The following is a 13,581-nucleotide window of genomic DNA, read 5'->3' on the forward strand; positions in this document are numbered from 1 at the left end:
ATAATGTGGACCTATACATTTTTTGTTGTTTAATTTTGCTTGAAAAGTATTATTCATTTTATATTAATAATTAGACAGAAGGGACAACTACGGACAGACAAGGCACAGGAGGAAACAATAAGGATAAGGACAGGCTGCGTGTAAGAACACAAACAAAAACCCAACAACAGGTTTCATTCAAGAAAAAAAATAATGAAATAGAACCTCACAATACCGCCCTCTGTGACACGGTAAACAAAAGGAGAGGGTGGGGCACGGACACCGAGCGGCAGCAGGCCGCGGGGGCAGGGACTACGGGTGGCAGCAGGCCGCGGGGGCAGGGACTCCGGGCAGCAGCAGGCCTCAAAGGCAGGGACTCTGGGCGGCAGCAGGCCGCGGGGGAAGGGACTCCGGGCGGCAGCAGGCCTCAAAGGCAGGGACTCCAGGCGGCAGCAGGCCTCAAAGGCAGGGACTCTGGGCAGCAGCAGGCCTCAAAGGCAGGGACTCTGGGCGGCAGCAGACCTCAAAGGCAGGGACTCGTTGCGGCAGCAGGCCTCAAAGGCAGGGACTCTGGGCAGCAGCAGGCCTCAAAGGCAGGGACTCTGGGCTGCAGCAGGCCGCGGGGCAGGGACTCTGGGCGGCAGCAATGACTCTGGGCGGCAGCAGGCCGCGGGGGCAGGGACCCTGGGCGCCAACAGGCCTCAAAGGCAGGGACTGTGGGCGCCAGCAGGCCTCAAAGGCAGCGACTCTGGGCAGCAGCAGGCCTCAAAGGCAAGGACTCTGGGCGGCAGCAGGCCTCAAAGGCAGGGACTCTGGGCGGCAGCAGGCCGCGGGGCAGGGAATTGGGCGCGATGATCAGCCTGCTGACTAACCTGGCCAGGATTCTTTTGGTCACTCTCTTTCGTTTTGGGCAGGGGTAGAAGGACACAGGCGCAGAGGATTCCAAAATGGCAAAAAGGCTACCAATTAACACAACGTACAAAAACAAAAGGGCACAAATGGAAGGAACAGGCAAAATAACAAAACACACTAACAACAACGACCAACAAGTAAAACTGAGGAAGGAGGAACTTACAGGGTCAAACAAGGCACAGGTGCAAACAATAAGGACAAGGACAGGTTGCGTTTAATAACACAAACAAAAACCAAACATAATGGGCTACATTTTCTGTTTTATTATTATAGACCACTCACCCACCCCCCATAATGGGGACCCTATTAATTTTTTGTTGTTCAATTTTGCTTGACAAGTATTATAATTTTCTATATCCAATCAGAATTATTTCGTTAGGAATTTACTTTTCTACAAATTAATTTCCTATGTTTTATTATTATAGACCCCTCACCCACCCCCCATAATGGGGAAACCTTGAATATTTTGTTTGTAAAATGTTGCTTGACAAGTATTATTATTTTCCATATCCAATCAGAATTATTTAGTTAGGAATTTACTTTTCTACAAATTTGTTTTTATTATTATAGACCACTCACCCACCCCCCATAATGGGGACCCTATTAATTTATTGTTGTTCAATTTAGCTTGACAAGTATTCATATTTTCTATATACAATCTGAATTATTTAGTTTGTACAAAAGTTAATTCCTAATTTGTTTTCTATGTTTTATTATTAAAAACCCCTCACCCACCCCCCATAATGGGGACCTATACATTTATTGTTGTTACATTTTGCTTGATAAGAATTATTATTTTCTATATTCAATCAGAATGATATAGTTAGACCGAATTTCAAACTATTAGGTTTTCAAAACTTAAAAGGAATTTACTTTTGTACGAATTAGTTTTCTATGTTTTATTAATATAGACCCCTCACCCACCCCCCAAAATGGGGACCCTATAAATTTATTGTTGTTCAATTTTGCTTGACAAGTATTAAAATTTTCTATATCCAATCAGAATTATTTAGTTAGGAACTTACTTTTCTACAAATTCGTTTCCTATGTTTTATTATTATAGACCCCTCACCCACCCCCCATAATGGGGACCATTTACATCTTTTATTGTTAAATTTTGCTTGACAAGTATCATTATTTTCCATATCCAATCAGAATTATTTAGTTAGGAATTTACTTTTGTACAAATTTGTTTCCTATGTTTTATTTTTATAGACCCCTCACCCACCCCCCATAATGGGGACCGTATTAATATTTGGTTGTCCAATGTTGCTTGACAAGTATTATTATTATCTATCTCCAATCAGAATTATTTCGTTAGGAATTTACTTTTCTAGAAATTAGTTTCCTATGTTTTATTATTATAGACTCCTCACCCACCCCCCATAATGTGGACCTATACATTTTTTGTTGTTTAATTTTGCTTGAAAAGTATTATTCATTTTATTTTAATAATTAGACAGAAGGGACAACTACAGACAGACAAGGCACAGGAGGAAACAATAAGGATAAGGACAGGCTGCATGTAAGAACACAAACAAAAACCAAACAACAGGTTTCATTCAAGAAAAAATAAATAATAATAGAACCTCACAATACCGCCCTCTGTGACACGGTAAACAAAAGGAGAGGGTGGGGCACGGACTCCGTGCGGCAGCAGGCCGCAAAGGCAGGGACTCCGTGCGGTGGCAGGCCGCGGTGGCAGGTACTCCGGGCGGCGGCAGGCCGCGGGGGCAGGGACTCCGGGCGGCGGCAGGCCGCAAAGGCAGGGACTCCGGGCGACGGCAGGCCGCAAAGGCAGGGACTCCGGGCGGCAACAGGCCGCAAAGGCAGGGACTCTGGGCGGCAGCAGGCCTCAAAGGCAGGGACTCTGGGCGGCAGCAGGCCGCAAAGGCAGGGACTCTGGGCGGCAGCAGGCCGCAAAGACAGGGACTCCGGGCGTCAGCAGGCCGCGGGGGCAGGGACTCCGGGCGGCGGCAGGCCGCGGGGGCAGGGACTCCGGGCGGCGGCAGGCCGCAAAGGCACGGACTCTGGGCCGGAAGCAGGCCGGGGGGGCAGGGACTCTGGGCGGCAGCAGGCCGCGGTGGCAGGGACTCCGGGCGGCGGCAGACTGCGGTGGCAGGGACTCCAGGCGGCAGGCAGAACGCGGTGGCAGGGACTCCGGGCGGCGGCAGACCGCGGTGGCAGGGACTCCGGGCGGCGGCAGGCCGCAGGGGCAGGGACTCCGGGCGGCGGCAGGCCGCGGGGGCAGGGACTTCAGGCGGCAGCAGGCCGCAAAGGCACGGACTCTGGGCCGGAAGCAGGCCGGGGGGGCAGGGACTCTGGGCAGCAGCAGGCCGCGGGGGAATTTACTTTTGTACAAATTTGTTTTCTAAGTTTTATTATTATAGACACAGCACCCACCCCCCAAAATGGGGACCCTATACAGACAATTTTGCCATACCTTCAAACACTGAAGACTATTGTGGTGTAAGTCAGATACCGACAAACTATATCCTGGTTGTTGGTTGGTGAATGTGTACTCCTCTGTATACATTCCCGCTGGCCAGTAGAACCTGTTTGTGTGAGCAGTCAAAATACAAGCAGAACGGCTTGGGCAGATGTCCTTTAGGGGCACACGTCTCCGTTTTAAAATCCTTCCAACCTGCAGTGGAGCAAACAGAGTAAAAAAGCTTTTATTTTTTTCAGTAACAATAAAATATATTTTTTATTTGCTGAAACAAACTGCTGTCAACCACAAAAAAAAAGTGTTTTACCTGCAATATAATAATTGTGATGATTTCAAAGATTATGTCGAAAACTGCAATTTTTCTCATCCTGGCATCTCGGCCATCGTTTCAGGCCCTATAAATGTCTGCTAAAGTGAAACTGTTAGATAACTTGTTCCATAAAAAACAGCTCTCACAAGAAAAATCTCTTGTTTTACCAATTCTGGCCCTGATAAAATGCTATTACCTTCAAACTTATGCAACTGTAAGCTACTACTAGCTGATCTCAGGAGTCTTATTGTTAGCTGTACATGTCTATTTTATTCTATATAGTTAGTTTTTATAAAATTAAATACATGCTTAATCAAGTCACATCTAATACATATATCGTATACATTATATCATAATATGAATTGCATTTGCATGGCATGATTTCTTTGGCATTTCACCTGGGAGTTCAAGTCGTGGACGCACGACTTAGATCAATCTCTGTCTTACTACCTACTATTTCACTCTGTGGATGACAATCTAAATAGTTGCTATACATATTTTTAAAAGGTTGAAAAGGAAAAAGAATGTGCTGGCGTATATATCTAAGAAAAAATATCTAAACTAGCCGACTGGTCAAAATCATCCGGTCACAATTGATAAAATGCAGTCTTGCCGATGTTATCTTAGACGCACCGATTTCCAGAGGTCGCTATTCTTATCGAAACCCTCCTCAGGTTCCGCAGGGCCTCAAATAAAATATAAAATACGGACATCATCGTCGTTTTGTTATTAGATGAGCCCCTGTGCAACACCGTTCAGCAACTGAGGCTGTCTTCGATTGACACCGTTCTAATACTCACTCGGAGTTCCAAAATGTGATTATGACGTCACAATACATTTCATCCGCAGCTTCCCAAAAACCACACGCTGCTTACTAGTTCAGAAAAGTCTTAAGTCAAGTCTCAAGTCTATGTGCATTACTCATCATCCATCTGTTATGGTTGGGCAAAATTATTTATATTTTCCATGTAGACGACTGGAATTCTTAGCTAGCTAGGCTTTGAAAGGTTTTACAAATGTCAACCTTACAACCCCACGTCACCCCACGTCTCAATTTAACAAACTGACTTATGGGCATCTGCTTTCTCCTTAATACTGCTCCTGCATTTCCGGTTGTTCCGCTTCGTTATTAAAGTAATGGTACTGTTTTAATCAAGGTGTTTACAAAGAGTTACCTAAATTTGCAAGATGACTTGCTCCATCTAGCAAGTTCGAGAAAGGGTTTAAGATGTATGTATCGACATAAACGATTACGAAGGTACTCATTTTCATGAAATGACGTCCAGCTGGTTCGGGGACAGCACAGTAGTCATGATCCAGTCTAACCATCAATCTCAAATCGCATACTACATACTAGAAGTACGTACTTCGCGGATGATGGTGATACGTATGCTTAGTATATAGTACGTTAGTATGGCAGTATTGGGACCGATTTGGACATACTACCTCTTCATACAATTGCGTCTCAATATTAGATCATTTTGTCACGCATTAATATAACGCTAAGTTGGAATAGTTAGCTAGACACAATTAGCATCGTTGAACTGGCTAACGTTTCATATGAAGTAAAATGGCGTATCAGCCAGTAATAGGCCTATAGTATGTTGCTACTTAACAGTGGTAAGAATTGAAAAATTGCAAGCGCGACTGAAGATGAACTTTACACTGTCAGAGCGATTTTATGCCACATCAACTTTCATGTTTCCTTCATTCGTCAATGACATTGATACAACAACTGTCAATATAGGTGACGATAACTTCTCTCCGGGAGTTGGAGAGAACCTACAGGACAGTACAGGTCCAGGAACAGGATCGGGCAGCCCTGACCTTGCTGGTCTTTGCTGCTGCATACTTTAGATTGTACTGTAATATAGTGAAGTGGTCTCGGCGTATTTGCACTAATCACTGCTTCTTCAGCTCAACGTCCAGCGGGAAGCTATGAATACTAATAACCCCATTCAATAACGAAACAAGTCCAAAAGGGATGCGGCAAAAGTTGGGACATCAGGGCATTTCTCGGGGACCAGACCATTTTCCCTCAACTTGTGAGGTAAACTTGTGTCCTACCTATAGTTGACGAAAGATAATTTTAATCATTCACATGCATTTCAATAACTCGGTAGACACTTTTCCAGGTGGACAATGTAACAATTATAGACGAGTACAAAATGTTTTATATCCCATTATTACATTGATCAACAGCTGAATTCAAAAATGTGTTTAAGAAATTATATTCCCATTCCATAAATCAGATGATATTGAATCACGTCACTATATTGCACTTTTCTTACTATTTCCTACTCTATCGCTTGGTGGCTGTCTGCGAAAGACAGTTTTGTTGCCGCTAGAATACTTATCCTAGTGCATTAGTCGTCATCCATCTGTTATTTCCAAAATTATTTATATTTTACGTGTAGACGTCTGGAATCTTTAGCTAGCTAGGTTTTGAAAGGTTTTACAAATGTCAACATAACAACCCCACGTAACCATTCTCAATTTAACAAACTGACTTAATTAGTGTCCCTTGCCTTGGGTAGCAGCAGCAGATCGTTTCAAAATACTTTTCCCGTGGCAAACCTGTACAGTAATCAGTGATCTTAAAATAATAATACTTACCTAGCTAGTTAATAATGTAATGTCAGACCATTATGTAACAATAGCAGTTTTGTCAGTTATGGATATGATCATTATATTGTGATGGGGACAAGTTAAGGGAATTTGACATACCTTTTTAATTTTTTTTACTAATAACATTTCATCAGACTTCGTGTTTTCACCTGACAAGGAGCCAGGCGATAGGGGAGAGTGTGCAAGAAAAGTAGCTAGTAACCTGCAATGACTCGATTCTAACGATTGCCTGCGTAACTAAGCAATGAGTTGTTGAGAGGCGTGGTCGACGCTCTGCCTCCGGGGCCGAGTTGGCTGTAGCTAGGAGATCACTGTGACTGACAGGTGCATTCAGCTGTTGCAGTCAGCGTTTGAGGTAGTGCGTTATATTAAACTGAGTAAACGGGTTGAAATTTACGAAACGTTTATTTTTTTTACATTTATAATATTAGATATCTTAGATGCCCTCGATACTCCGCTGCGTTGAAAGTGGTGGGGCGGCGCCACGCCACTTGAAAAAGTACTGGAGCAAATCCCAGCTCGCCACACATTTTCCGGCGGCTCAAAATAACACTACTTAGCTAGCTAAGTTGAAACATATTGTTGTGTTTGTCAAGGAGCCCAGTTTCATAATGTTACCCTATATTCAAGCTGCTTGCTGTAGTTTGAAATAAATCGCCAGAAAATAGGCCTAATTTTGGGGATTTTTTCACCCTGGCTCTTATCATTTATATTGAGCGCTGTGGCACCGACTCTACTTCAAAACGCGTTCCAAACCTTCTAATTATTGCCAATTGTTCTCGTCGCAATGCCGTACTACCCATAGAGGCAATTAACTTTCAATGCACCGTAGTTTTGCCTCACAACAAAAATTCTTCCCTTTCAACAGTAATCTGACATGATTGACTTAAGAATTTCAAGGGAGGACTGGCTTCAATTGCAGTGATCCATGTGTGTGTCCATAGCACACACCTTTTAAGAATCAGCATGCACCAGGAGACTGCGAACTGTAATTACAGTGCTCCGTATCTAATAAATCTAATTTTATGAAGATGCAAGAGACCTGTGGCAAGACATCAGAGAAACAGAAATTATTTGGCATGTCCACAGGCAACAAATGAATGCCAACTTGTTTTTTCTGTAGTTTTTTGTTTTACTTCTTTTTCTCAGGTGTGTAAGTTTATTGGGAATACAACCCATTTCTTTCAATTGCAAAAAAAAAAACGACATCTCGGGATTGTACATGAGCAATCATATAACTAAGCAGATAAGGGTTGGGGTAATGGTGTGTGAAGGTAATATAACTGCATGCTACAAAGCAGCTGCAGTACCGAGCAGAACCAAATAAAATGATCCCTTTTGCTCACAGATTCAATATGGCTCAATATGTAAAGTAGTCCTTTTTAGGAATATATGTTTCATTTGGTCTTACTGAGTGGGGAGGGTAGTACACAGGTCTGCAGTAAAGCACTAGGATAAGACCTCAATTGGCAGCATGGATATTAAAGAACCAGTAGGAGTTCTTTGTGTTGATATTGGTTGGAAATAGTTTTAGCTATTAAATCACTTTTATTCAAGTACAGCTGGTAAGACTAAGTAAAGAAAGAGACAATCATCGGATCTTATATATGGTAAAGCATTACACTTCCACTATTAATAATATACTGTATATCAAATAAATTGTATTCAGCTGTGTTGAAATCAATAACAAATAAAAAATATTTCTTGGGCCTCCTGGATGAAATAGAAGTCACATCTGTAAAATACATGGACAATCATCTCAGTATCACTCTGAGACAAGTTAGCACGGGTCTAGATTTTCCGAAATTTTACTTCTGTGAGGAGCTGTCATGCAGGCAGGGGAAATTGAAGAAAAAAGTGCTAACTTATATTTAAGGTATGTTTCTGAATGTAATATATAACATGGCATGAATTACCCAAAACCTTGATGAATCAGACAAACATTACAAAAGCACATTTTTTTTATGTCCCAGTTTTGATCAAGTTGTCTTTTGGCCACAGTGTTAAGGACAAAAGTTACAATTCAGTTTAGAGGAAGAATTACTGTTAGGTGAGTTGTCTTGATATGCTTGCATAGAAAGTGCAAATTAAGATGTAAACCAAATTAAAGAAAGGTTACAAAATTAAGTAAACCCTTAGTCAATGAGTGGAGGAAACTAACGAATGCAGATGCTTACATAGATACATTTTCCTGGCATGGTTTGGGTCCATGTGTCACCATAGAGCAAAGAGCAATCAGCTTCATCCCACGGTGAAACATTTATATACTCCTGGGAGGGTTCTCTTCCAGGATTACAATGCCCCCATTCACAGGGCACAAGGGTTATCTGAATGGTTTGATGAGTGATGAAAATGAAATGTAAAATTAGACATTTAGAAATTGGAACACCTATGAAAGATTTTAGATTAACGTGTGACACAGCATTCTCCACCAACATTGTCAAAACACCAACTGAGAGAATATGTTTTGCAATAATTGTGTTCAATCCACCCAGTAGAGTTAGAGACCTGTAGAACCTATGCAAAGCACATTGAAGATGCTCCGGTGGCTTGTGGTTGCCCAACACCTGAGAAACTTCAAGTTGTTGTTTCCTATCATTGGTCACCCACCTGTATAATAATATACATGTTATCATTACTAATATGTTGTTTATATTATGAGGCCAATTGTTTTATCACTTTTTTATTGTCGAATATGACTGAAAAGGTTTGGGAACCAATGTGGTAAGGTTTAGGGTTAGTGGTAGGATTACTAAAAGTAGGCTTTTTTGGGGAAATCTATTTAGGTTTCCCATTTAGATAGTTAATTTAACATGTTTGTTTGTGTCTGTAAGTTTGAGCGTGTGTGTGAAAGTAGGCCTAGAAAGTAATATATTGGTCTTATTCATTTAAATCTCTCAGCATACTTTATTTAAAAACTGTTGTTGTTGAATGCTGTCCTTGACTGAAAAAGTATACTATCCTCCTTTCCCCAGAACATACAATGAAATGACAACACCTGCATTGCTACATTTCCCCTATTCAGAAAGAATTGACAAGACACTGATAGTTACATTTTAGTGCTAAACATTTACACTGACATAAATAATGAATATAAAGAGAGCAATGTATTGGATATAAGAGTTGTATTTGGTATTCTCTTAGTAATAATTCAATGTTTGATTTGATTAGTTACAAGATTGTAGATTAAAACTATAAATAAGGTCCAACACTTATTTTGAAAGGAAGTAGACCAAGTTTCAGCTTTAAAATTGGCCAATGACAGGCATTTCACATTGAACCCCACCCTCTTTGCAGAAACGAAACATTAAACCGCTTAATGTTATTAGAAAAAGGCAGATATAATGAAAATCTATTAGTTTTCTCGTTATTCCGTTTTTGTAATAAAACAAATAACGAGAATACGGAAATGCAACAGGTTGGTGACAGTTCCGTTAAAATCGGAAATATAAACAATGAAAAATCTCCAGAAAAACTTTTCCGCTAATTCATTTTTCGTTTCGACACAGTAAATGACAAACTTGACATTGGATTTTGGGACAAAACCGCTATAAACCAAACTATTTTGGTTTTTATCTACATGAAAAAATAAATCGAATAAGGAATTATCCATTTGCACCTGGACCCTATACCAAACCTTTTATCCAGTTCGTTCAACTTTGAAAAGTACGATATTTTTGGGGGGAATAAAAACAATGTAAACGCTATAGGAATAATAACGGGCTAAATTACTACAACGGTAAATAGTAACTAGCTAGGGATTGACATTGGCATGTTACCTTCTGATTCTGACTGCGGTGAAGTTAGCTTTATATTCAAGACTTTAATCGTCAATATCGTCAAAAAAACATAAACCAATCAAAACAACGATTAAGAGCTCAGAATTCGGTGCCCTAACATTTACATGATTGTTGTTTTGCATTATTAAAAAAGTAAAGGTAAAAATACTTTTATTGCATGTTATTAAAATTTAGGTCAGTACTTCAGACCCAAGGTATCTTTTATAATAGAACTCCAGGGACAACTGCCCTACCATGAACATCATTCAGTCTTATAATAAAGGAAATTATTAATATTATTCAAAACATTTTAATTCAGAGAAATCCCCCAAAAAATCTGTTGAAATGACCAACTGATTTGCTTCAGGGACAGATGCTCTACCATCAATCATTTAGTTTTACAATTTTTCAAAATAGTTTTTAAAGCATCTTTCCATCAAAATTCCTCAGTAGCTCAGACCCAATGAAAAGTATATGGAAATTACCAACTGAAAAACATCAGGGCAAGCTGCTCTATCATTCACATCCTTTAGTTTAGCTATTTTTCAGTTTATATTCCTAGTTTATAAAGCATTTTTCAATCAAAAATACTCAATTCCTCTGAACCAATAAAACGTATATGGAAATAATCAACTGCTATAACTTCTGGGAAAGCTGCTCTACCATCGTCATCATCCTTTAGTTTGGCTATTTTTACATTTTTTACATTATTACTAGTTTATAAAGCAATGTTTCCAGGAATTCTGTTCAATAACTCAGACCCAATACAATCTATATGGATATAATAAACTGATTTAGCTTCAGTGACAGCTGCTCAACATCCTTTTTCTTTCCATTTAGAATTTTTTAGAATTTTTAATGCAACTCTCCATAAAAAAAATTAAGTTGCTCAGAGACAATTCATGTTTTATTACACATAAGCAAGGAGACCTCGGGGTAGGCCCAGGACTAGGTGGAGAGATTATATTTCGACACTGGCCTGGGAACGCCTCAGGATCCCCCAGTCAGAGCTGGCAAATGTGAAATCACCTCCAGTACAAATACCCCACAGCTGAAGTCCTTCTGAATTGTGTCTATACTTGCACCCTTCCATTTAATTCCCACCCAGTCATCTAGTCCATGTCAGTTCAGCCATACTTTGAAGTAGTCACTGTACTGACAAAATATAACTCTCCCTGAAGTTATATCAGTTCATTATTTCCATATGAGTTTTATTGGGTCCGAGCTATAGAGCATCTTTGATTGAAAAATGCTTTATAAACTAGGAATAAAATGTCCAAATTAAAAGAAATAGTAAAACTAAATGATGTTGATGGTAGAGCAGCTGTCCCTGAATCTATATCAGTTGATTATTTCCATATAGGTTTTATTGGGTCCGAGCAATTAAACAGAATTCATGAAAAATTGCTTTATATATTAATAATAATGTCCAAAATTGAAAGATAGACAATCTAAAGGATGTTGATGGTAGACCAGCTCTCCCTGAAACGATATCAGTTGATTAATTCTATATATGTTTTATTGGGTCCGAGCTATTGAACATAAATAATGAAACATTTCTTTATATACTATTAATAATTTCCTACATTGGAAAATTGGAAAACTAATGGGTTTTGATGGTAGAGTAGCTCTCTCTGAAACTACATTATATGGTTATTTTCATATAAGTTTTATTTTGTCCGAGCTATTTAGATTATTACTTTTTCAGAGCACATAACTTTGGACCACTCAGCAGCAGTCCAGTCCTCTCCCAGACGAGACACTTCTGACGCTGTGTCTTGTTCAAGAGTGGCTTGACACAAGGGATGCGACAGCTGAAACCCATGTCTTGCATTTGTCAGTGCATGGTGGTTCTTGAAGCACTGACTCCAGCTGCAGTCCACTCTTTGTGAATCTCCCCCACATTTTTTAATGGGTTTTGTTTCACAATCCTCTCCAGGGTGCGGATATCCCTATTGCTTGTACACTTTTTTCTACCACATTTTTTCCTTCCATTTGCCTCTCTATTAATGTGCTTGGACACAGCTCTGTGAAAAGCCAGCCTCTTTAGCAATGACCTTTTGTGTCTTGCCCTCCTTGTGCAAGGTGTCAATGGTTGTCTTTTGGATAGCTGTCACGTCAGCAGTCTTCCCCATGATTGTCTAGTTCTTTAGGCTACACAGAGTGACCATTTAAAGACCTTTGCAGGTGTTTTGAGTCAATTAGCTGATTAGAGTGTGGCACCAGGTGTCTTCAATATTGAACCTTTTCACAATATTCAAATTTTCTGAGATACTGAATTTGGGGTTTTCATTAGTTGTCAGTTATAAACATTCCACAGTCCAGAATCAATAACCTGATCAACTCTATGCGAAGGAGGTGTTGCACTGCGTGAGGCAAATGGTGGTCACACCAGATACTGACTGGTTTTCGGAGCCCCCCGGACCCCGCCAATACAGTGAAACTGCACATTTTAGAGTGGCCTTTTTTTGTGGCCAGCCTAAGGTACACCTGTGCAACAATCATGCTGTCTAATCAGCATCTTGATATGTCACACCCGTGATGTGGATGGATTATCTCGGCAAAGGAGAAGTGCTCACTAACACAGATTTAGAAAGTTTTGTGAACATTATTTGAGAGAAATAGGCCTATTGTGTACATCGAGAAAGTCTTAGATCTTTGAGTTCAGCTCATGATAAATGGGGGCAAAAACAAAAGTGTTGCGTTTATAATTTTGTTCAGTGTAAGTTTTAGTGGGTCCATGCTTTTGAACATAATTAATGAAATAATGCTTTATAAACTAGTAATCATTCCCAGAATTGAAAAATAGACAACTAAAGAATGTTGATGATAGAGCAGCTGTCCCTGAAGCTATATCAGTTGTTTATTTCCATATAAGTATTACTGGGTCTGAGCTACTGAGCTATTGAAGCAAACTTCACCGCAGTCAATGAAGGCAAATTGAAGGAGCCAGGAGACAGAACTTCCCTGGTCTGACCTACCACCCAGTGGCGTTTTTATATGTAAAAAATTGGTGGGACACAAACCGTTTCAAAGTAGTACAGAGACCTTCTTGTGTAATTGCTCTCCTTCTCTCACATGTAAAATTACCACTGTCACATTTACAAACCTAAATTAGGAATGCAACCAAGCTCAGAACATATATGCCTACAGGGCCATACGCGAACAGCAATGAGCTCAACACCACTGAAGGCCACAACGAAGCGGAAAAACAACTTTTTAGGGATACAGATCCATTCTATAACAACAACCTTAATAGATAAACATGGATATACTGACAGTCGTCACCATCTATATCAATCGATCCAGCACAAAAATATGACCAATACACAGACCCGCACCACAAAGGCAGGATGAGAAAATACTTTAAGAGAAAGGGGGCATGGCGGTTCTTCCTCTGGGCAAACTTTTCGATGACTTTGGGAATTAAGTCATGTAGCTGCTGAATCAGCTGGCTTTTGATGGACAACATGGCCAATGCGTTGAGTCGCGGCTGTCCCATGGTATTGCAAATGAAGGTTTTT

General features: G+C 40.4%; 2 protein-coding genes across 4 annotated transcripts; one reads left to right on the top strand and one right to left on the bottom strand.

Annotated features, from left to right (window-relative positions):
- Nucleotides 1-232: 232 nt before the first annotated feature.
- Nucleotides 233-876, top strand: LOC117593923 (translation initiation factor IF-2-like; the record flags this gene model as incomplete). Its single annotated transcript, XM_034290657.1, has 1 exon — nucleotides 233-876. A coding segment is annotated over one exon (618 nt), but the record flags the coding sequence as incomplete, so codon positions are not given.
- Nucleotides 843-4,436, bottom strand: LOC114830266 (basic proline-rich protein-like). Of its 3 annotated transcripts, none has more exons than XM_034290653.1 (4): nucleotides 3,648-4,436; nucleotides 3,335-3,535; nucleotides 2,486-3,212; nucleotides 843-877 (listed from the first exon to the last, which is right to left on the bottom strand). In XM_034290653.1, coding segments are annotated over exons 1-4 (990 nt in total). In that variant the 5' UTR covers nucleotides 3,708-4,436; the 3' UTR covers nucleotides 843-875. The 3 variants fall into 3 exon arrangements, with proteins under 3 accessions (XP_034146544.1, XP_034146543.1, XP_034146542.1); XM_034290652.1 differs by lacking the exon at nucleotides 843-877 and having other exon boundaries at nucleotides 1,945-3,212; nucleotides 3,648-4,113; nucleotides 4,284-4,435; XM_034290651.1 differs by lacking the exon at nucleotides 843-877 and having other exon boundaries at nucleotides 1,945-3,212; nucleotides 3,648-4,435.
- Between the last annotated feature and the right edge of the window lie 9,145 nt (nucleotides 4,437-13,581).

Source organism: Esox lucius, chromosome 24, assembly GCF_011004845.1.
Source record: "Esox lucius isolate fEsoLuc1 chromosome 24, fEsoLuc1.pri, whole genome shotgun sequence".
Lineage (NCBI taxonomy): Eukaryota > Metazoa > Chordata > Actinopteri > Esociformes > Esocidae > Esox > Esox lucius.

Excerpts from the sequence above, each read along its gene's own strand:
- LOC114830266 (XM_034290652.1), bottom strand. The coding sequence starts at position 3,707 with ATGAGAAAAATTGCAGTTTTCGACATAATCTTTGAAATCATCACAATT. Across the intron at positions 3,536-3,647 it reads TCACAATTATTATATTGCAG|GTTGGAAGGATTTTAAAACG; the intron begins GTAAAACACTTT and ends GCTCCACTGCAG. Across the intron at positions 3,213-3,334 it reads ATAGTCTTCAGTGTTTGAAG|AGTCCCTGCCCCCCCGGCCT; the intron begins GTATGGCAAAAT and ends GCTGCTGCCCAG.